The sequence below is a fragment of the Saccoglossus kowalevskii genome, chromosome 22 (assembly GCF_978046115.1).
Source record: "Saccoglossus kowalevskii chromosome 22, keSacKowa6.1, whole genome shotgun sequence".
In the NCBI taxonomy this organism is placed as follows: domain Eukaryota; kingdom Metazoa; phylum Hemichordata; class Enteropneusta; family Harrimaniidae; genus Saccoglossus; species Saccoglossus kowalevskii.
The window spans coordinates 12496998-12522766 of NC_140662.1; the positions used below are offsets into that span (position 1 = coordinate 12496998).

The 25769-nt window shown below is 34.9% G+C and overlaps 1 protein-coding gene across 1 annotated transcript; it reads right to left on the reverse strand.

Moving 5' to 3' along the window:
• Positions 1-351: 351 nt before the first annotated feature.
• On the reverse strand, positions 352-25769 carry LOC146729009 (polycystin-1-like protein 2). The gene is made up of 26 exons (XM_085495750.1): positions 25691-25769; positions 22824-23567; positions 22539-22655; positions 17134-17253; positions 16823-16942; positions 11415-11528; positions 10235-11234; positions 9960-10138; positions 9093-9263; positions 7908-8197; positions 7715-7819; positions 7477-7521; positions 7245-7376; positions 6705-6804; positions 6562-6620; positions 5929-6165; positions 5359-5836; positions 4851-4948; positions 4513-4743; positions 4226-4396; positions 3969-4129; positions 3219-3801; positions 2641-2764; positions 2284-2390; positions 1247-1412; positions 352-1049 (listed from the first exon to the last, which is right to left on the reverse strand). Exons 1-26 carry the CDS (start codon positions 25767-25769, stop codon positions 352-354), a joined length of 6429 nt encoding a protein of 2142 aa, XP_085351876.1.

The window sequence follows — 25769 nt, forward strand, 5'->3', positions numbered from 1 at the left end:
TGAGTTGGTTGCCATGGCTAGTAGTGCATATGCTGAGTTGGTATGCAAGGCCTAGTAGTGCCTGTGCCCATTGCTATGCTGGGTCCGGTAGTGCATATGCCAATTGATATGGAGGGAATTGTACAGCATTCACCCATTCCTATGCCGCCACTCGTAGTGCATATCCCTTTTGCTATGCAGAGATTAGTATTTCATGAACAGTTTGATATACAGGAATGGATGAGAATATGCCTATTGCTATACAATATCTTGTATTTTATGATTATGACAAAAACTATGCAGGGATGTGTTGAAACATGAACAGTTTTTTCGACTACAATCTAGGTTTCCTGGCTCAATACTAACATTCTATTAGTGAAATTGAGACGTTGAGATGCAATATTGCATGAAATAATTTCTCTGACCTGCATTGCTCTTGTTAGCAATATTCATCGTGTTAACTTCACAGGCAATCATCAATCCAATCATAGTCACCAATGTCAAGACCATACACAATTCCAACCACTTCCAAAAGTCGCTGCAGAACCGTCGTTTCAAATGTATCATACTTAGCAGGCTTCTGTATGCCATATAACACGTGAAGCCGAATAAGATCACCCAGTAAGTCATCAACGACAGAGATAATGTCTTCGTATCAAAGGCATTCATGTGTCTAACCAGTTTTATATAGCAAGAGTGCTTGGTTTCTCCAACTGCCAGATTCTCAAAAGAACATGTGACCAAAATGAACATTTTATGAGCTGAGTTGTAGAGAATGAATTCCATAACTATGGCTCTGGTATCCCCATCTATCCACATAGCATCTGAAAGATTGTGGACGGTGATGGTAGTTTTGTTCAAGGTTTTTCCAAGATAGACCACGTAACCACCATATCTATAGTTATCATAATCGGATGTTAATTTCAGTGATTTCTCATCAGTATACATCCACGGTGACTCAGTTTGACTAAGAGGTAATGTACCCCACTTCCCGTCATACGATTCAGTTATTTCATCTTTTTCGGGAATATTACAACTGTTACGAATGAGTTGATCAATGTCACAATCATCTACAACGAAACACATAAATATATGAACAAATATATAATTATTGAACTCAACAATATTTAAATTGAAATGATATTCAAGTGTAATTTTGATAAAATAACAAACAAAGTTGTTCTCTTTAGCATATCCATAGTTTCCTAGCAGACAAATGACATTGTAATATGTTTATATGAGAAAAAACGTAATGAATTCCACTTACATTGTTTCTGTCTGATCTGCCAAATTCTTGGTACTCCAAAAAGATGTGTGCTTCCAGTAGTGAAAGATCCAAAATGATGATACCTGTCATATGGCGTCTCATTATCATACAGTGAAGGTGCAATGTCTTTGTCAATCCATTCCCAGAAATGATTCATTGTTTGAACCTGTGACGTAAAAGTAAATTACAAGTGGCTTGTACACAATTATTAAGTGGCACTTTGTTGCACTGTATAAATATATGTATGAATTAATTGGGCAACTGGAAATTACCCCAAAATGATTGCTACCTACAATACTACTTACAGTTGGATTAGAAATTTTTGACATATAAAATGGTTACCATAATTTGAGAGTACAGTAGACAATTAAATTATTTTGGATAAGTGGAATAAATAAAAGCTACAAACTATTTCATCAGACGCATCGAGTGAAATGACTTGTGTGACAAACCACGTATAATGTGTATACTAATTACCAAAATGATGAGAGTGTAGTAATAAACCATATCTCGAAGTGGGGAAGAGACACAATCGGGTAATATTAATGACTTATTTTTGGGAAAATCTTTTTGACTATAATTATACTCAGGCTGACAGTATTGAGTATGTTTTTTAAAACAATTGCAACCCGAGACGAACTATTCACACATGATAGTAATTAGGAAAATGGTGCACGAACCCGTATATTTCAATAATTCATTTCTTAGTATGAACCCATTTCAGTGGAAAGTACAGATGTATTGAATTTAAAGTAATTCAAGTAAAATAAGATAAAGATTTATAGGAGTTATACATGCAGTGTTTACTTAAGTATAAGTAATTGGGTGATTCAATGTTTAAGTAGAATAAACATACGATGTACTGTAATGCAAATTAGAACATGGTTACTAAAGCATTATACATTACTGACCTCATTTGCATTTGTATTTTGCAGACTCATGTCTATTGACTTGGTCAAGTAGTACAAATCAGGACTTCTATATTGTCTACTTTGAAGGAACAGTATCATCACATAAAATGTATATACAGATATTACTCGCATGATATAATCCATCATTTTCTCGTTGTCACGGCGACGTCTGATGAAACTTGCTTCTACCTCATCCAAGATATGAGAAGTAGATTTAACTGAAGTCAGTTCATCTGTAAGGATATTAGAACAAAGACCCATGGAAAGCTATACGGGAAAAGTTTGCAAGCCATTTACCAGGGAATATCAGTTTATATGTTATCTGGTACTTAAAATAATTCTGATTGTTTTTTGATTGAATATGAGCTCATGTTACGTTATGTGGACACATTTTCAGCATTAGTATCATCCATGCCATTTTAAGTATGTATGTTTCAAATGTGAGTCAATAACACCATTATCAAATAAAATAAAATCACTCACCGTCTTTCAGATCACTCATTGTAGGAGCTTCCACATCACTCTTTTCATTAGACGGAATGAGATCGGCGTCTAGCTTGTCAGATCTTCTTGTCAAAATTGAAATTATGACAGCTATAAAAATAGCCTTAAACAAGGAAAGATAAAATAAATCAAATTGGAGACTTATTACGTAATAAATGAAATATGCCTTTTCAACCATGAGCATTATCGAGATATGCGCAGTGTAATTGCACCCTGATTATTTGCAAATTGTGGAACGCTCTTGTTTGTTCACGTTATGTAAACTATATTTAATATGCGATCTGCACATCTTTCTTTTTCATATAACGGCACAGTCCACATTGCAGTAGCGAAAAACATATTTGGAGCCCGTAAATATGCGATACACCGAGTTTTGATCACACTGAGTAAAGTAGCGTTATTATACACTTACTTAAAAATCAATGCCATGTACCGTGTCAAAATAATTTGTACACAATCACTGGACGTATGGGAACAAATTCATAATTTATTTGGCATTTATCTAATATTAGTCAAGAAAGTCGAGGGTTGGTAAGTTTTGTTTCTTGAATACTCACTTTTATAGGATCGACAAGACAGGTTGATTCGAAATATGATGTGATAAACGACAGCAACCATTTTTCAGACTGTATTGGTCCCCATTCCATGCTGTATAGAATAATGAAAAACGAAGAGACGAGAGTGACGATGATCGTAATTGTCCACGCAATGTACGCAACCCACCATGGCCATTTGGCATTCCCAGATTTACGGAAAAAATTCACTATGACCATATTAACAGGCAACACAATGAGAGCACTGATGGTAGCAACGTAAATCAGACCCAACATTTCAGTCAATATTGAATCACTTCGTACTTCATCATCATCACGTGTTTTGTAAAACATCGCGTTTGTTAGCATGGCACTGAATATCAACGAAAGGCAACATGACAGACGCTGTACACGCGAAAAGTTGCTTTGTAATGGACGAATAAACAGAGAAATCCACAGATGATCGTCAGTCAGACTCCTTTGGCATTCCCAACCAAGGACAGTACCAAATTTAGCAAGGTTGTCTCGTCCTGCAACTGGCAGACCACGAACAACACTGCCGTCGTCTTTGTCAACTGCTAACCATTTCTCGCATGTAAAACGGTACCTAAATGAATAAAGTGTATGTACTTACAATATAAATATATAATGTTAAGCGTGATATTTTTAACCTACAAATAAAACTAAATACAAATCAATTAAAACCTATAACTATGTTGACAGGAAGTAGTCAAGATTTTATCTAAAATCTAAGTAATATTATTTAGTACTTACGTTTGATTTGTTTGAATATCCGTGACATAGACACGTTCTAAATACCATGATGCATAGCTACCACGACCTGATGAATCATGCCAGATTCGTAAGTAAAATAAATCCCCCAGACATTCTGGCACTGTGAGTTTGTAACGATTGACACTCCCAGACAGGAATTTCTAATATAAAGAACATTGAGTAGATAAGTTATACTTTATATCAAAATAATGTTTAATTTAATTGACAAGCCCAATTCACAATAATAATAATAATACCTTTTTTCCATTATCCATTAAGCAGCGTTCACCTGTTGAAGATTTTTCCCCATGAAGGCTAAAAGCAATATTCGATCTAGTAGAAGCACCAAGTCGTAACCCGGTACACACTGTGACTTCATATGCATATTTATCATCGGGATTATTGTCTAACAAGGGTGAGGCTTTCCACTGTAAGGAATCATATAGATAATGTGTAAATGCACTGCTTCCGTACAAGTGACACAAGAATTTGAATAATCGGTGTTTGCACACTATTTTCATACATTTAATAGTTAGACACTTACTCTTAATACGTCATTCTTGTCTTGCCTTCGTGCATACAGTAATATTACGAAATATAGAACAATGAACATTATGACAGTGCAAAAGACTGTTGCATTTTCGTCAAGAGTTTTGAATTTCAGAAATACAGTATCAAAATGAATTTCGTTGACTGGAACATATACCATAGTTGCGAAATTCGTGAGATGGTCACACAGACATATAGTTTCAGACATCGTTGATAATGAACTGACCTGCAAAATAATTTTAGAAAAAAGTATTTTAAGAATTAGTCTTATTGAACGTGCTGAAATGAGCTTTCCGTGACACACTTCCATGTTCTGTTACAACAAAGTCTTACCCGGCATCCATTTGACTTCCATGTGTCATCGTCATCATCCCAGAATGAACAACTTGATTCAAATAATTCCATGGTATATGGAAATTTAATGTCATCAGCTGTATAGAGAACGAGAATTAGAAAGCATGCATGTTATTATTATTATTATAAATATGATATGATGTGATTTATAATGCTGTGTCATGTTTAATTGCAATCAATCAAGGCTTGAATATAATCTCAAAACACAATGAAGTGCATAATGCGGCTCCATAATGACCGATTACAGTTCTAACAAGATCTAAACGCAACCGAAATGTTTTAAACAATACATGCCGCCATTAAATAATCGTGAATTGAAACATGAACCTAATAGAAGTATGGTGGATGTGTAGTGTGAATGCGAATGCTCAAATGTATGGGACGTACGGATGTACGTTCGGATGAACAGGCTCATACATCAACATTGGTCAACCCAATCCCCTTTCGCACTAAATCAATAGTTTGTAATTTGTATTGCTATACTCACTTTTGTCTCTGTTCCCTGCGATCACTATCTCGTATACCCCAGCCTGACTGAGTGTGTTATCTTGTATAAAGAAATCAGCCGAAAAAGTAGTATGGCATTCAGTGTTGTCATATATATCCGTAACATTTGCTGTTGCAGTATACTCATATGTATTCTCTAGGCTCCAGTTAGAATGTTTTAAATATATCGAAATCGTGTCAACGTTGTCATTGGATTGTACAGATAGTTTGAGAGCATTGCGAACATCAGAATGTGGAAAAGTGTGATAGATTGTTCCGCTATAGGTACCATCAACGGTGATAAGTTGTAAATCAGTGTCAATCAAATCGCGTTTGATTGTTATAGTTGATGGATCTTCAAGGTCGTTAACTTTTATGGTGGATCCATTTGGATAATACAAATCCAAAGATATGACTGGAGAATTCACATTGCTTGCAGAAACGTCCCACACAAATGGATTAGAAAGATACTCAATAACCTGCAAAATAAGAGTTTTAATCCACCGTGCACACTTTTGTATATATTTTTGCAACATGTTCAGTTTAGAAGTAACATACATATTCAACATACCCTAGTGCCAATATACCAAGCATCGTCTCGCAGCATGTTAATAATTGGCCGTACTGTGAAATCACCAGTTTCCATTGCAATAACACTTGGCATATCGTGTAATGTGTAACTTTTCAATTGCATCTTGTGGAATCGGGATACGAGCATCACATTTTCATCTCCGGGTAGAATTTTCGCCATGATAACGTGCGACAATTTGTCTTGAATAATCATTACATCTTTTATTATTGTCTCAATCTGTAAGAAATATTACTATACATCAACTACTGTAGGCCTTGAAGTTTCATCACCCAATCATTATGCAAATTTGGAAGCAAATTTACAACGTTATTTAATGCCGTTTAACATTTTGTAAAACCAGAAAAAAAAAAAACCAAAAAAACATTTTAATCAGGTTAACTTTTATCCGAATATATATTTTCGTATTCAAAATGAAATATAGACTATTCAAACTTAGATACGTGCTGAATGACTATTTTCATATGACTGAGGATACTTATGTGAAAATGTTGAAAAACATAATTGCCATTCTTGTATTTTGTTTACGACCTTATATTATATTATATTCATTTATTCATTCATTCATTCGCCCGTGACCTTAACGATATGCAAATTAAATGAATGTTCATTTACCTGTCCGATAGTTGCCTTTGGAAAGTTATCAAATCCCATATAAACCACTTCTAGTATATCTATGGATTAATTGATAAAATTGATCAGCGCATAAAGAGACCAATAAAAATAATTTGCATTTTACAATGAAATGTATTATATACCTTTTGATACAGTCATGAATTCCTCATATGACACAAACTCTTGCTTCCTTAACGATGCCAAGACAACTGCAGACGCTTTCGATGCCGAAGTTAAAGTCATCTGTTAAAAATGTGTACAAAAATAAATATACATTTCAGGACAGTTTGTTGCTACTCATATTTGCAATGCAATATAAATGAAAACTTGCCATTGCAAAATAATTGAAAACTATCATAACACTAGAATCTTATGTCAACTTTTTGAAGTATTTTAACACAGCATTAGTTCAAGACATGAATGAACAATTTTACCATAGCAACCAGTGCAATAATATCAATTTGACCATATTCCATGACTTTATAAACCTTGTATCACTACAAATGACCCGATAACCCCCATATTTGCTTTCATATTCGATAGTGTGATGATGTGAACCTATAATAATAAAACTATGCCGAGCATTACACATACTCTTCCAATATTATCTCTTTTAAATATTATAATATGCTTCATGAAATTTATGATTATATTGATAATTCAGTTGCTGATTTATAATTTACCTGATTTTGTATGTTTAAGTTGTTTAGTGTACTGACCACGAGTCGCAATAAAGATGTACACTGAAGCAGAGATTCTTTTGTTGCTATCTTCCTTGATGTAAAACGTATTGCATCTATAATTGTGTCATATATCTGTAAACAGTCGAAATATTATAGAGTCAGTACGTTATAACGTGACAATATAAGATATTCGGTTCATTATTTAGGTCGAGTTTGTTCATAGTGTTCTTACCTGTGAGTAGTCATTTTCAACAATTGTATGTGCATGGTCACTTTCCTGGATATAAAAGCAGGTATTATTAATTATTTGTTTTCTCTCGCGAATTTGACCATATAATCAGTCTGTCAATATTGAAATTGACGTAATTTCTGTCGCGCCTGTAATGTGTTCATTGCCACTGCCAGTGACATTTAAACATATTAATTCTTTTTGATGTTTATACATTATATCACATTAAAAATTTACCTACCAAGAACAGTGATAACATTATAGCTTTCTGAATCATCGGAACAGTCATATCATAATATTTTTCTTCAATGATATTAATATTCCCTGTGTTGTTACTTGGTTCGACCTATTACATATACACAATATATATACATTTAGCTTATACTCGCAATACTATATGCATTATGATTACATTATTTATAAATGTATTTTACCTTGATTGTTAGCCTTGTCTCAGAATGTTCTCCAAAGCGATTTTCAACATATAACAACACATCTATGTCATAATTGCTGTCTTGATGTCCAGCTGGCAACATCATTGCTGGCATGAATGCGTCCATTCCATGGTAATAATCATGGGCGATCACTTCTCCATTTGTAGATAGGTGAATTGTATACATCAATCCCGGTGTGTTTTCTCCTTCTTCTAAGGGGTAAGGGTAAGTGTTGGTGTGATCTCTCCAGCCATGACACGAAATGTAAAACAGAGTATCAATAGCTGTTCCTGTAAATGTAAGGCATACCCAAATACGTGTGACTTACATGTTCACATAATTTTACTGTACTTGGGTTCAATATGTTGTCCATTTCGACCTGATAAATAAATTACTATTTTTTTATTTCATTAACATTTTTTTTCAAAAGATAACACTATTTTAGCATAACACTCCCAATACTAAAACACAGAAACATCTTCACACATGTTTATTGTATGTGCATGGTAAAATTATATAGTGGCTGATATTTATTTACTTTTATAAGGAGGATACATCTTCCACTGTTCTCTATGTTTACCATATTAATTGGCAAACTTTACTTGAGACAACTCACATGATCACTTATTCATCAAGCGGTTCTAGTCTACCATGTCAAATGAAAACAAGTACCGAAATACAGGTTAGATGACATTAAGATACTGCTATAGTAAGTTCTTTACACAGGGTCAAAACATTTGTCAACCAACTTTGATCAACCAATGAAATTCACCAGGATATACAAATCGGAACGGGTAGTTAATAGGGTTGACATGGTTGGAATAAACAAAATAAAAGCCGACAAGCAAAAGCATGCGTTAATTGTCCTGTTTCTGAGTTTAAAATGTTGGTGATAATATATGATTGTATTATTATGCAGCTTTGTCCTGCTTGTAGGAATAATTTAATGAGAAAAAAAAATTTATCAACGTTTGCGTGAGTGATGAATTATATTTCCACAAAGAGCGATTGCGTTTCAATGCCCATGTAAAAATAGTGTTCGCTCAAATTTTATGATGTACGCTACCCTGTTTAAAGGGAAATTCCAACAATAAACTGCCCCATTTGACTACTTGCAATCCTGATTCATATTTAAGTTATGTGTAGAAGAGTTGATTGTAAAAGAAAGCAGTCGAGGTTGATTACCTGAGTCCGGATCCACTTCACAATATCCATCTTTGGGAGCGTTACCTGTTGTCAAAATCATTTCTGAATAACCTTTCGGTCCATTTCTTGCCTGGACATCTATTCTTAATGTGTAACTTACTCCTTGTTCAAACATGTGTTCATGTATAATTATGGATGGACCATGTACTCCTGCAAAGATTGATAATTAATTATTCAAGTATAACATATAAATAATTTGAATCTGAGTGACTTCACAATATAATTAATATTGTTATACATCTGTCACAGTATCGCCATAAGTTACAGCGTGCCGAAATTATACGGTATTTTACGGGGTATTTTCATTCTACCATATTAGAAAATTCGATTTCCAAATATGGTATGATTACGCGCGTAAGCGTCCTCTAATAATAACATACAAACATGGCTATCACCAGGGTTTGACTGGACTCCACACAAAAAATTTCGCTGATTCTGTTCTAAGCTTTTTGTTTTGGATTTCGGCATTCCCATGATGTACACTCAAACAGTACGCTGTCATCGACCACCGCTGCGCGCTCGATACTCCCGTTATACTGTCTTCGTGTATACTTTGTGGTATCCTCGTAATAACATGTAATAACATATTACATGACATTATTATTAATCTCAATGTGAGATAAAATGATTTTAAACACAGCAATTGCAAATGCAGACGAACTGGGAGGTTATTGTTCAGCGAGATACAATCACTGGCTAAATCAAGATCTAAGCTACAATCACACCTAATTTCAAAAATCTATTTGTGTTGTTTATATGTGTAATGAAATAGTACATTTTGTCATCGTGTTACTATGAAACAAGTGCATTAAGTGAAGAGAGCATTACGATCATGCACACAATTACCAGAATAAGTCATTTCCTCTAAAAATTGTGTCAGTTCACTCTGCTTTGATTTCTTCTCCAATCTATACAGCGTCCAGTTATACTGATAGTCAATTTCAAAATATTCACAATCATTGCAATCCACAATAAATGATGAACGTTGAGATTGTACAACCAATGGATAACAATTTTCAACGCATCTACAAGTAATTATATTCTGATTAGTAGTGGTTTATGCTTATTATTATATTTGTATTTCGATTATTCTGTTGAATAATTATCACGATGATACTTACACGATTTGTACGGACAAAATGGTTTCGTCCACAACATTGATTAATTGTTGTGTTGTGATGGACTGTCCGTCAATCAATTCAACATTTACAAATACTAAGAACCACCCAGTGTTGAGGACATCATGAGGTATTCTAACTACGGATCCTGCATCGTTCAATGTAGTGTTGAAGCAGCTATTCAGACTGCCAGTAGCGATGTAACTCCATTTAGCAGCAAGATCGTGGAGCTCACCACATTGCCACTTGTAGATGAAAGAAATATTGGGGAATGCTGCTGAATGGGAATTGTGTGTTGTTGATGCATCAATAATCAAATCGTCGTGTTTTGAATGAAGACGCTCGCTACCTCCTTTGATTGTTAAATCGGTTTGAAAAGGAATCACTTCAATATAAACACTGTCGTTGTCAGTCTTACCACCACGAACATTCAATGTAACCTCTACTGTGATATAGTACAACCCATAACTAAGACTATTCTTTGGAATAATTAACTGATTGCCTGCACTTGTATTAATAAAAACCATGTCGTCTAGAAGTCTGTTCCCATTGTTTGGTAAAATATGCCAAATATGCCATGTAAAACGTGCTGCACCTGATTCATGACAGTCGTACATAGTAGAGCTCGTGATCTGAATATTCTCTGATTTGTAATATACTTGTGGTTCGCTGAAATGATTTCCACCCCCAGAGATCCATACGTCAGGTTTAGAACAATTTCCGTGGACCCTAATCATCTTTCTTTTTGCGAATGCAATATTCAGGCCATCAACTTCAACGTATATTATATAGCGACCAGGTGTCCTATAGGAATGTATTGATGTATTTGCTGTTCCGTTGCGTAGTTCTAGGGATATTGGTGGCGTACTGTCTCCATATGTCATATAACCATGCACATCACTATATATTGTGACACTGATCAACACGTTCTGACCTACTTGAGGCTCATAGTCACTTACTGATAATATCGTGGACACGAGGATTTCATTGTTGAGCTTATCATCTGAAAAACAAAAACGTATTGATGTAATTTATGTAATGCAAACGCTATTTTGCATTCAAACGGTTTATACACAGATTTATATCATATTCAAAATTAAATTATACTCAAAATAACAAGACTGCTAATATAATTCTCAATAAATATGTTTGCATATTAAAGATGATATACAATGTAACCTACCGATGTTACAATACATTCCACTGTATCCTGTTTCAGTACAGTTGCATGTGTACGACCCATTTAAATTAGTACATGTGCCATTGTTCTTACATGGACTCAATAACAAGCAATCGGCTGAAATTATAAAAGAGAACACATAAGCTAGTTAGCAAAATTCCAAAAAGATATTACGCCCTTATAACGTAGCCAAACCTTCAACACGTATTTCGCTCATCCCATCTCACAAGGAGATAACACTAAGCATCTACCGTTACATATTGAACATGAAATAGTGCAAAATTTTCAAGTTTGAATTTGAAACAACACGCTGTATCCTACTCGAATTTACCTGTTGATTGTTCACTATACATCGCAAAAGGCATATCTGATTTACAAACACTTTCTCCATTGACACTAAAATCCAGTTCATTTTAATAAACCCTCAGTCAGTATTTTAGTGGATCGTTGTACTTTTAAATAGACAGACAACAAATGATACCATAAACAAGATGTTTGACGATAAAAGTATGTAACCGCTCTTATTCAAGTTTTGGATCAATAAAACCACAATTGTTTGCATACAGTGGCTCAGATCAGTACTCAAGACCACATAGTAACTGTCCCGCCAAAAATATCAAATTGTGAGCCACACAGTAAGTGGCCTGTAAAAACAAGTTATAGTACTATTTTGATGATAAAGAATGCTTCATATAGCTGTCATTTGAACACACTAAACACGACAGCGTTCTCTGCGTCAAAAACAAAACAGAAAAAAAAATGATTCCAACTATAGTGAGCCTCACCATAGAGGGCCACAACAGAAAGACCTATTTATGAGTTTCAAAATTAAGTTATGTCTGTGATGATGAAAAGCACAACCTATTTGTTTTTGCCCTAAGAGTAGTCAGATAGTTCTGGATTTGTCATTAGTGTGCCAACAGAAACTGTTCAATAATGTTTGTTGGGGAAAATTAGCTTTAAAATGAGAAACATAGCAGTGAAATATTAGGTGTACTTTCTCTACTGTTAATATAGAAGATTCAATTCGCTTGCTGTTGAATACTTGTAATGGTGGATTGAAACATGATGGAGGCAGGGCTAAAATAACTAGGTTAAAACAGCTTTACGCAAGCATCATGTATAGAAGCATTGTCTAGGTTCTGTTCAAAAGAACTGGCATAAAAGATGTTTTCTGTGAAATGTGGCGGTTACACCATATTGGAATGTAGATTAGACAATGATGCATTGTAGGGCAAATGAGGCAATTGGTATTCGTTGAAAATCCGACGCAGTATAGGAATGTGTACAAATTATGCACAAACATATACATACTTGTATTGCTCTAATGCGCCGAGGACTCCATTAGATAAACTTTTAATATAGTTGAATTTACTTTTAATATAGTTGAATTAACTTTAAATATAGTATGTATTGTATGGTATAGTTGTATTACATTTATTATTACATATGTACTGCAGTTTATTTTGATTCGTCCCTGAAATCAAAATCGGTATTTCCACAACCCATATGCAAATGAGGTCTTAGAGCAAACAAAGTAGTCCCTTCAGGAGTACCGTTTTTCGAAATAAACAATATTTAGAAGGTCGATATTTTCCCATTGGGGTACATGAATATACTTGCCGCGGTACAGTAATGGTACTTTTAGGCAGTCATTTATTTTGAGTCAAACTAATTTGCAAATCACCCATGCAAAAATGTTTTCGGTATTTTCACGGTCGATATGCAAATGAACATGGTATTTCCATTGGCTACCGAACTATTTTTATTTTGTAAACACATTTTCGTCTGCTCTTTTTATCCGGTTCAAATCGTTCAGCAACATTTTTGGCATGTCAGGTCACATCACATGGAATACTACGATTGAGAGAACTTAATGTATGTTGATCACGTGGAAATTGATTATATAAACCTTGAAGGGCTCTCGAAAGGCCCACCTGCAGAAAATCAGCAATTACTATAGAACCATAACCGTTGAACATCGAGATACCAGGAAGTTCCTGCTGGTGACGTTGCGGCGTTACTGAGTTCCAAATAAAGATTATTAACGCCAAATGAGCAACATTTTAACCGGTAACCAAGACTCATTCAATCCACGTCCAGCAAGCAATATCACAAAATAAGTTGTAGCTTGCAGCTCAGCGACGACCGCTGTCGACGAAAGTCATCCCGTCTGTGGAGTACCGCAGTTGCACGGCTTGTTTGTCGATGCACAATTCTGTGGAGGAACTTTTAACTTCAACATAAACTGTGTATTATAATCGTCCAGTTCAAGTTCTGGCTCTGTCGTGGCACCAACTAAATGTCCACGAGTAATTTATTCGGACAGTGATTCGGATTAGACGTATGATTATTTTATTTCCACACAGCAGTGACACGCGTTCTACACTGGCACGCGTTGCTAGGGCGTAACACTGTCTTGGAACATATTAATGGGCAATGGGGTTCCCCGATCTAAATTCCATCCGGTTTGTTGCACGTTCTTTCTTTAATATGAAATAATCAATTATGGAACATATGTAATAATAACAGAACCTCACACCCTGCCCATGGCTTTCGTTGCGTATGGAAGTTATTTTCACTCGAGATGCGGTGTATTCTGCTTCGCTCGTGAAAGTACGGCCGCAGGATACACCGCATCACTCGTGAAAATAATTTTCATACGCAACGAAAGCCACGGGCAGGGTGGAGGATTCTGTCATAGTATAAACTGTACCATAGCTTAACTTTAATAACACTTAAACTATGTACAACGTATAAATTGGTTGAATTAACTATTGATATAAATTTTGAGTAGCATTGTGATTACGGATCCTAAAAATAACTTGTTTTTTTATGTTTGGGTGGCATCATCGTATTGTTTGGCTTGATATGTCACGCGACCCCATCAATAGACGTACAATTTATCACAATCAGAACTGTATTGCAAAAGCATCTCAACAAATGATTGAGCTATTTCTGTGCTTTTAGAATCACATAACCTGTAAATGATAGTCACATCCCAGCTCTGGTCAAATGTTCACTGCTTGTGCCATCATCATCTGCCCTTTCTCATTAAGTGACAAATTCTTAACTGACTTGATATCATATTCCTTTTCAGTGTGGCCTGGAGGCCGGGTTATCAGCACAGATGGAAAACTGTGTTACCTTATGCTAAACGAATTCATACCGCGCACTCAAGCCAAAAATATATGCCGCAGCAAGGAAGCTCACATTGCTACAATAACATCCGACGAACAAACTCAGGACATATGTACGAACACGTAAGTGTAGAAAGTAGAATAGAGTAGAAAGTAGAATAGAGCAGCACGAGTATCGTTTTTCCTTGTAGATGGTAAGAACAGTTTTCGCGTTATGTACTTACTAGAATTAATGACCTAATGACTAATTTAAATATTTTTGAACGAATACAGTAAAAATTATGTATGCAAATAATTGTGGTTTTATTATTCCTATACTTGAATAAGAGCTGTTACATACATTTATCGTTAAACATCTAGTTTATGGAATATTTTTTTAATTGCTTTTAAGCGTTTTAGCGTCTATTAAGTACAAAGAACCATTAAAATAATGGCCGAGGGTTTATTAGAATGAACTAGATTTTAGTATCAATGGAGGAAATGCTTTGAAATCATATATGCCTTTTGCGGTGTATAGTGTTGACTGCCTTGATGGCAATTTTCTCGTCTACCAAAAGTACATGGTACAGACAAAATAAATACTACACAATGTCATACAGCACAAATAGCAACTTCAGTTAGAATGTTTGAAGAGCTGCTAGTAGAATTAATTGATTTGTGTTAGAACAAGCGATGAAGTGTTTGTCTACTAACTCTTACAAAGTGAAAGGCAAAATGACTAGATATTGGCAAACATTTACACGTGGGGAATATAGAGAATGTTCCTTCCTACGTGATAAGTAACGGGTTGTATATCGTTGTGAAAATCTTTTTTCTGGCTCTTTGACTTGGTTCTCATTTTGTCGGCGTTAAAAATGATCACTTTATTTGCAGACTTGGTGGAAACATCAAACAAAGCAACTGACAAGTGCAACACTACGATAAAGACTTTTCGTTTTCGACAATTGTGAAATTCTTTTGTTTTTACCAATGATAATTTGTGCACAATAATATTACAGAAGTGTGGGGAGTGTATGGTTAGATTAGTTTGTGGTATTGTACAGTTTTATTAGTATGTGGAAATGAACAGTGGTAGTGTAGAGTCTGATTACTTTGTGCTCAGACAATTAATAAACAGACTGGCAACGCAATTGTTTAGAGGTGTCAATCGGCCTAATCCCATGCGAACGTGTTTTTCGGCTACGCCGTGGCTTACGCTTTTCCGAATTTTGCTGAATGACGAGTTCACACATCGGGAGTCCTCGGTCTCGCGTGCATTTTAGTCATCCTCTGTATTCAGTTCAGATCAGATCACCTGGAAAGGAGAGAGTTTTACTTCAAGTTGCCGAATAATATATTTTTTAGCCAAAATTGGCCGATTTTTGGTGAAGCAACGATTATTTGAATGTATAGAATGTATCTTCATAGTCATTTTCTTGAATGTGTAATTAAGAAAAAGTAACGACTTTTACTTGAACATGGCATTTTCTCCGATATTGACTCGATTTTTCTGGGATAGTTCACGTCGCCATGTTTACTACAAAGCTGGTTTTAAATTTTTTCCGATCATATATTAAGAAGCCTATGAAAATATGATACATCAGGGCAAGAAGTGTACCGGTCAACTAAATCGAGGCAAAATTATTATAACGGTCTCGAAATAATACTGGCGCGATGTTTTGATTGTGTATGTGTCTGTCGCAACGTCGCGTCGAGGGAACGCTTATTTCTTACTTCCACCTGATTTATGTCCACTGATATTTAGTGGGAGTCACTAACGTAGGGGAAGTATGAAACTTCGGTCTGACCTTTTGCGTCACTTCCTGTTGAAACACCGCAGTATCTCGCGAGTTCGTGCGTTTTCGCGTGATTTCCAGGACATTTTCTTACCTCTCCCAGTTGTTTATAAGCTTAAAACGTTATCGCAAAAGTAAACACGAGACACACGTTAGATCGAAAGAAATACCTTAGTTGCACATCTGTTTATTAGTTGTCTGAGGTGTGGTGTAGTGTGGTAATATTTGGAGAAATTCTAGTTAAAATAAATTGAATTCAAACATACAAAACTAAATAATTTAAAATTACTATAGCGTGTCTCCGCATTACGATTAGAGTAAAGCGATAGTTAGGTATACTTTAAATGAACCAAAAATCATATACTTAAAGCTACGAAACGTATTTCCTTAATATGAATTTTAGTTACAAGTTGCACAATTCCGGTTCCACCGACAAACGATCATACAGCATATCTATTGAGTATGCAACTGCGTGCGATTCATTATTGGTACGTACCAATATCACAATGTGTTCCATTGTATCCAGTTCCAGTACAGTCACATGTATATGACCCGTCTGTATTAGTACATATACCGTTGTGTTGGCATGGGCTAATAGTTGAACACTCGTCTATGTCTGCAAGACAGTTAAAATAATAAATTGTTATGAGATGGCACATTGTACAAACACATTTATTTGAAAAAACAAAAATCATATATCCTATACGGTTCGCGTATTCATTTGAAATACACTTCAATATCAGTTATAATATGGGGGAAAACATTGTATCTTAACACCTTTTTATATATCTTATTATTGTTACGCACCAACATCACAGTGTGTTCCATCGTAACCAGTTCCAGTACAGTTGCATGTATATGACCCGATTGTATTAGTACATATACCGCTGTGTTGGCATGGGCTAATATTTGAACACTCGTCTATGTCTGAAAAACAGTTGAAACACAAAAATTGGTAAAAGATTTTCGCCGTTTGGGAATTGACTGACCTAGCATGAGACAATGGTTCACAATGGGCTACAAACATTATCAAATTATATGTGGCTTTTCAGTTCCGTTGTTCGCATTCACTGGACGAAGTGCAGTTCTTGCTTCATAATGCTTACTAGTACTAGTTAGTGAAGGAAGTTTTTGTCTATCATCACCAGAGTTCAGTTTCTTTATTGAAACCAGTCGGAATTTACTGAAGCTGGATTTAAACAACTGATTTTCAGATGAACGATGTTTAATCACATTCTAATGAAAAGCCCAAGTGAGGTATGTGATTTGTGTTTAATGTAACAAGTAGGCCTTTGTTATGCATACATCTAGATTAACTTTTTTGACTATTGCATGATGTGACTGCATTTTGAGCGGTTGAAAATCACAAAAACGTGCGAAAATTGCGGTTATAATTTTGTTATCGATGCCTCCTAAGATAACGGATAAACAATAGTCACTTTTCTTGCGTCTCGGACTTTAACAAGATTCCAATAGTCTATAAAACGTAAAATCCGAACCGGAATCTTTGGAGCAACTCAAAGAAATCGCAATCCTATATGGAAATGCAATATAATTACACTTGTTTGTAAACAACGACACCGCTTTAAAATGCGTGAATAAAGCTGGTAGATCGAGCCTACAATTAGTTAAAATGCTGACAATATGTTTCTATAACCATAAATACATTGATGGTTCCAAAAAATGGTTATTTGTCTCAACTGGCCACAACACTCGTTCGAAGAACGGCGTTGTTGTATGCAAATGAATATGATGCGTTAAGGCGCTCATGGCGTGCGCAAACAAATAACGACTTTAATAATTAGGTTCTACTGGTAAAACAGCTGAAAATGCATACATGTGATAAATAAGATGTCAACATTCGTGACCGTGTAATATAGTACATATTAAGCTCGTGTAGTAATTTCTATTTGGTCATCGCTAAAAGTTTGCACTCATTTCATGAATATGTTATGTCGCTAAATTTGTGTTATTTAAACTGAAGTCAAGCGCAGTTGTGTACAGTAAAACGCATTAAGCCGCTATAAACGTTTTATAAATGTGCATTTTAGTCTCCGTTCAGGCGTAGCCTGAAAGGCGACTATTATTTTTTATTTCTTGTTTCCTCCCGTCCAAACCCTTCATGCCTCCAACAACTGCAACACATATCATTGAAACTTGGCAGGTTGATGAACAAGTCTCTGTTTTTCCAGATCTGAAAATCCTATGTGGGTCTTTTTCAAGATTTTCATACAAAATTACCTCTCCCCACTGGACTGACAAAGCAACTGAGCATGCTCAGAATAAATTGATTCGGTTAGATTGAGATTCAGATTCATGAATTATTGATTTCAGATTCACACGTTTTACCAAATGTATTCGTATCTAGATAAATGAAATAGAAACTCAATTTGCACTATACATCGAAAATACATAGCTGTAACTAAGAAACAAAAAATGAGACTAAGAATTTAGGTTACAGAAAATATTCAAAAAGAGTATGAAGATACAGCATGCCTTACAATCATGAATTTTAAAATTATTATTACATTTCATGTACTGATTAAAATAATAAAAACTTTTTATTTCGAAAAACATGAGTATTGTATATCTCCTTTATGTGTGCAGTTTTTAATATTCAGCAAATCCTGGATACAAATGTTGAAGTTGTAAAGCAGGGAAACCCTTTAATGTGTATCATAGAAGTACAAAGTATAATGAAGACAAGCTTTCTAATCATAGATTTTCTACCAACAAAAAATTGTGAGAAAAATATTTGTATTAAAAATGTGAAATTTTGTAGTGTTTTTTACTGCACATGATATTAACAAATTAGTTGTCACAATTATAGTTATTGTATTTTACAATAATGATTGAATAAGTTGTGCATTGGACGTAAATAAATGTAGTTTACGATTCCCAAAGTTAAATCATGATAATTGGGTACTGTATAAATTGAGCCTCGTTTTCAAATTTCACCTGAATAGTAAATTGAATCCAATCTAAATACGAATCCGGAAGTCACGCTGTTTTACCATGCTACGTTTTTAGCAAAAGTCATGTTTCATTTCATCTACTAGATTGCAGGAGCTTCAAAGACGTTATAAGTGTACAAAGGTAGGTTCTTTATTTTGATTAAAATTGAATGTGTTGGGGATGTAAATTGATGGATGTGCTTGGTGATGTGAATTGTAATGTTGATCGCCATGTTTATAATCACGTGAACAACCAGGAAATAAAAATATAAACGCTAGTTTGTAAAGAAACTCGCATGCTATTAAGGTAGAGATGCAGGTTTGTGAGCACTTGGGAGTGAATTTTTTTTTTTTTTGCTTTTTATTATCCAAACAGTCTTGGCTATAGACTGTTAGAATTTTGTAGAATTGTGAATAGTGGAACATACTCAAAAAACAATTTTAAAATAAAGATAACAGGTGAAAATATTCTCTCTTTTGAATGCTTAGCAAGATTTAGCAAGGCTGCACATAAATAATAAAAAAGAAACATGGTGAAACATTTAAATTTGGAACTGTTACAGCCATTTCAATCAGCATTAGCAAACTTCTTACTTAGTGAATTGTTATGCAAATTAGCAATTATCTCAGCTTCTTTATAGTGCACATCCCAGAACCTTTAAAAGAATAGCTCCTAGACGCTTTGACCTTTTGTTTTGAAATTTTCACAAATGATTGACAATGTGTTAATTTTCAAAACGCCGTCGGGGCATTGTTTTTGGCTGAACAGTGTTACAACAATCGTACAGACAACTAGCCTGGGTGTTAATAGTGAAATTTGGGCTGCTGTCCTGCAAAATTGACAACTGGGAGACAGTTTTCAAGACGGAACGTTCTTCATAGTAAACAGATGTACCCACAAACCAAGTTTGACAGGGAACAGAAACATGGTTTAGGAGCTATTTTTTTTTAAATCACTTTTGACCAAAAAAGCACATTTTTGTGCATATTTCAAACTACAGTGTTCATAAAAAAAATACTAAAAACAATTTCAAATTCATACAATAAGCTTTCCGAAAATATATAGTTTTGTGGACAAGGGAGGTCATCTTGGTTTCCTAATTAACTAAATAAAATACCTGTCAGGTAAACTGCATCTCTACCTTAAATTATTGTAGAGGTCGAAGTTTGACGTTTTATCCTCTTCGCAATAAACATAGTATTAAACTTTAGAATTCACCGGCATAAACTTATATTTTACCGTTTAAATGACTATTCTGTGTTGTATTTTCTACACTACTTCCAAAATGGTGGGCGTACGTCCCGGCGTTGTGAATAAAGTTATTAATTTTTGTTTTAATTTAGCGGCACCCAACATAGTGATCAAATGATACCGTTAAATATCTATTGTCATATTTGAACAAGGTATTTTAGAGCGATCGTCTTGAATGTCTCCAAAAACAGTGGTTTTCTAATGCAAGGTCGCTAGTATTACTAGTTGTCCTGATCGAATACAAAACGATGTATGTAGGGCCGTTGTAAATTACCAGATTCTGCCTTAAATTTGCCCTGGGCCGTTAAACGGCAGTTTGGTACTTTACAAAAAATAAATTAAGACCAAGAAATCGTTGTTTTTTTAATATTTTGGCGTAATTATTCGGACATTTCAATCTTTCCTGACGCCTAAAATAGTATATTTTTTATTTCAAGATTCGTTTCGACAATGAGCTGTTATTATTGAAAACAATGTAAAATTCTTCTTCTAATGCTCAGTTTATCTTTCGAAAACAACTTTTTTTTTTTAAATCATGCCGTTTTCCCATCAAAATCCAAGCTAAAAGATCGTAAGTACAACATGGGTCTCTTCCGCGTTGCGTTCAACAACATTAACATATTTAAATGAGCTATGGTAATTTGAACACGTTGGCATCATCCTGCATTTTGATTGGTTAATTAGCGAATCGACCTATTAGGTCAACTCATGCAAGAGGATACTCATGGCGGATACTCGACAGCATCGAGCGTTTACTAGTATATTCGACCGGAATCATTTGCTTACGATGCAACTAATTTGAATTTTATTTGCATTTCATAACAATTCAACGAATTCATATTTGATGACGATTTTTCGGATGGGCGAATTTATGACAAAATCCGGCAGTTCGCCTGATCAACACAATTTATAAGTAGGACTGATATTGAATCACGGAGAGTAAAATCTTGTGATACTAATCTCTAGAACCACTCAGATTGGTACATATATGTTCTATGAACCCACATGTGTTCTTTCAAAGCTATCTTTGATTATACTCATTTTAAACTATTTTTTACAGTCGTGCTGTGAAGTGCTTCAATTTCGCAGGCATTTGTTTCTGGGTTCCTACAACATGGAGTGTCAGTTACTTTATTGAAATGTTGTACACAAATTCCATAAAATCCTGAATATTTCTAGCAATGAAAATTATTGTTACTTCTCTATTGAATGTTATAAGCAGATCAACCGTTATCGCTACTGGCTTCCTTAATTATTACATGTACTTGCTCAGAAAACATAGCTTTTACAATTTTACAATGTACAATAAATACATTTTAAATACGAAAACCTTACTGTGTTAATAACAAATTTAATTTGACAACATGAGAATGATTCTCATGCCCAGTGGTTGTGTTGAAACAATATACTAAGGTTCGGTAATATACTAAGACCTGAATTAACAAAGAAGTCATATACATCAAGGTTCACTCAGAGATATGAATGCTGTTTCTTGAACAAGTATACATGTATGACAAATAGTTTTGTTGCACTTGTGTACTCTGAGACTCTGAACATGAGTCAGTAGAAGTTTGTAGTTGTCAGTACAAAACTAGGTTATGGGAAATCACTTTATGATGAGTTGTACCCACACAGAGTACATATTCATTCACCTGTTTGCAGATGTTCATTGTATTACTTTATAATCAAATAACTGGTAATGTGACATTCATGTTTTATTATAGATCAAAATGGATGGTAGAATTCAAAATGACCTATCCAAAAATGGTATTGTGACATCATCGTTAGTTAGTTAATATTAATGAGATAGTTCAACATTGTTCAACCAGCAAGCACCTCATTTTAATATAGGAGGGCGCATATGTTTAAATTTGAATGGAAGCTGAAGAGTGACGTTTACAATTGTCTATAAACACGTTTACAATCAAAACCCCAGCTTTGTACCTATTACTGTATTGATTTTTTTAAAAATTATTTTCATATTTATTTTAATTATTGGTATTCACCTGTTTCACAATTTGCTCCTTTGTATCCGGTTCCATTACAGTTACATGTATACATCCTAACTGCATGACTACATACTCCATTATGTTGGCAAGGACTGTAGACACACTCATGTGACTCTGCAATACAGATAAAGAAAATTCATATGTGAAATGGTGTTTGTATTTATGATGAATTGTAGAATTATACTTCCATCGCAGAAGTTATCAATCACTATTTTATCCGGCTGTGGTGCGCCATCTCGCGGTCAATCGAATAGATTGAGAATACCATTTCCATGAACTAACCTGTATATAGGCCAGTGATTTGCGACTCATTCAAGGCGGAGTAGTAAATCCTGAAATCCCAGAAAGAACCGTAGATGGCAAAGTATGTCCATACATTCCCGGAACATGTAGAATACAAGCAGTTGTTACATGTCCCGAGTGTTAAACGTGAATACGTATCCGAATGAGTTACCATCGTTGGATTCAAGTTTGCGTCCACCATAACAGCATTGTAATACATATGCACTCCTTCGTTAGGGTGAAATATGCACACAATATGAATCCAGTTATTAGATAAAGCATTATCGGTATATTTCACCGCCCACTTCTTTTCTCTACTTTTAGCTGTAAAACTCAATTTAAGATCTAATGTATGATACAACAGAGATATTCCCGTAGAGGAGGTCTGGCCTCCAGATGACAGAATGCAGCGATTGATACTTCCAGCGTGTTGGTTTGCTGATAGCTTCATCCACAGGGACAATGTTAGTCCGTTTTCACACTCAGAAACATCACTGACACATTTGTCCTTATAAACACCAAAATCTATGTATTGGTTCCCTGTGAGTGTTATTGCACAGAAAGGAACCAGTGTTTCATGTGAAACTGTCAACGCAGTGTGTGCATCTGTTAAGAATGTTATTCCCGATTCTCCACCATCCACGTTTGATGCGATATCATTACATGACATTTGTTCCATACATTGATTGGCAAGAGATTCATTTTTATCACAGTATCCGCTCAGATCCCAGTGTTCATCTGGCTCTGTGAATAGAAGTACACGCCATGAAATTGATAATAACGCTAGTATCGAACAATATTCGGTAATACTAATGAGACTACGATATGCCGTCCAAATAAATTTTAGGTACCTTTTCGAGAATGATACACTTACTGTTATTCGTAAAAAACTATTATACAAAGATTATTTCCTAGCTAAATTGATAACAGCTACGTTGTTAGGTATTTTAAATTATTTTAATGTATGCACAAAACTATTGTAAACATATGACAATTCATCTGTTATGCTATGTTTCTCATTTTAGAGCTCTTTTCCCCAACACACATTTTCTGTTAGCACACTAATGACAAATCAAGAACTACCTGACAACTATTAAGGCAAAAACAAATAGATTATGCTTCTTACCATCACAGGCACAACTTAACTTTGAAACTCATAAATAGGTCTTTCTGTTGTGGCCCTCTATGTTGAGGCCCACTATAGTTGGAATCATTTTTTGTTTGTTTTCGTTTTGTTTTTGACGCAGAGAACGTGTTAAGAATGCTGTCGTGTTTAGTGTGTTCAAATGACGTCTATTGACAGCTGTATGAAGTATTCTTTAGCATCAAAATAGTACTATAACTTGTTTTTAAAAGCCACTTACTGTGTGGCTCACACTTTGATATTTTGGCGGGACAGCCACTATGTGGTCTTGAGTACTGAGCTGAACCACTGTATGCAAATAATTGTGGTTTTATTGTTCCTATACTTAAATAAAAGCTGTTACATACATTTATCCTTAAACATCTGGTTTATGGAATAATTTTTTAATTGCTTTTAAGCGTTTTAGCGTCTATTAAGTACAACGAGCCACTAAAATACTGGCCGAGGGTTTATTAGAATGAACTAGATTTTAGTATCAATGGAGGGAATGCTTTGAAATCACATATGCCTTTTGCGATGTATAGTGTTGACTGCCTTGATGGCAATTTTCTTGTCTACCGAGACTGATATATTAAATACCAAAAGTACATGGTGCAGACAAAAAAATACTACACAATGTCATACAGCGCGAATAGCAAGTTCAGATAAATTAATGGATTAATGGATTTGTGTCAGAATAAGCGATGAAGTGTTTGTCCAAAAACTCCTACGAAGTGAATGCCAAATTGACTAGATATCGGCAAATATTTACACTTGAGGAATATATAGAATTTCCTTATTATGTGATAAGTAACGGGTTGTATATCGACGTGAAAATTGTTTTTCCGGCTCTCATTCTTGTTAAGAGTGGTCCCTTTATTTGCGGACTTGGTGGAAACATCAAACAAAGCAACTGACAAGTGCAACTCCACGATGAAGACTTTTCGTTTTCGACAATTGTGAAATTCCTTTGTTTTTAAGGAGAAATGTATTCCATATGAAGACCAATGATAATTTGTACACAAGACTATTACAGAAAAATGAGAAGTCGCTTTATTCTCATTATTCTTGCATTTTTTTTTGTCTTGAAAGAAGCTGAATGAAATTACAAACTATGTAATTTTATTCAAAAACTCATGTATGAAAAATAATTTTAGCAAATATGATTAAAACGAAAGAAATTTACAGTGTCTTTATCGTCGTGTTGTGCATAGTCAAGCCACTTATCAACATCATTGTGTACATGGAGTTTTCGAGCTTACGACATAACCTAGGGAGCCACAGGGAACTGCAACTAGACACTGCCACAGGCAACATTTTACAACAAAATTGTTGGTATTCTTTGTTGTTGTTCTTTTTTTTTAATTCATTTGTTTCTTATATTATAAGCTTCTGTTGAAAAAATAGTGTGTTAATTAAAAATAAATATATCAAATAGTTTTACACTCAGTGCTAAAATCTGCGGTAGGAGATGTAGATGTGAATCGTCGATACAACATGGAGTGTGTTCGCGTCGTCACCTGGGTGACAAAAGCGCCTCGCGCCTGCCCAGTTTTCGTTCAACTGCTATGTGACGTCACAACAACTGGGGCGACGCGGGGTAGGTTTTATCACTCCTGCTTGCATAACTAGTGATGTTTGAAAAAAAGATAGCGAAGGACACAATCGATAGATAAAAAGGTGTTCAGGTAATTTTCTCAAAAATAAAATGCAACTGGGCGTGATTTTAAAATAAATTTTATACCTTTTGCACGAGTTTCGCTCGCATAGCAACGGACCAGTACATCTACTTCCTCTGAGATCCTTTCGTTGCCACGGGTCAT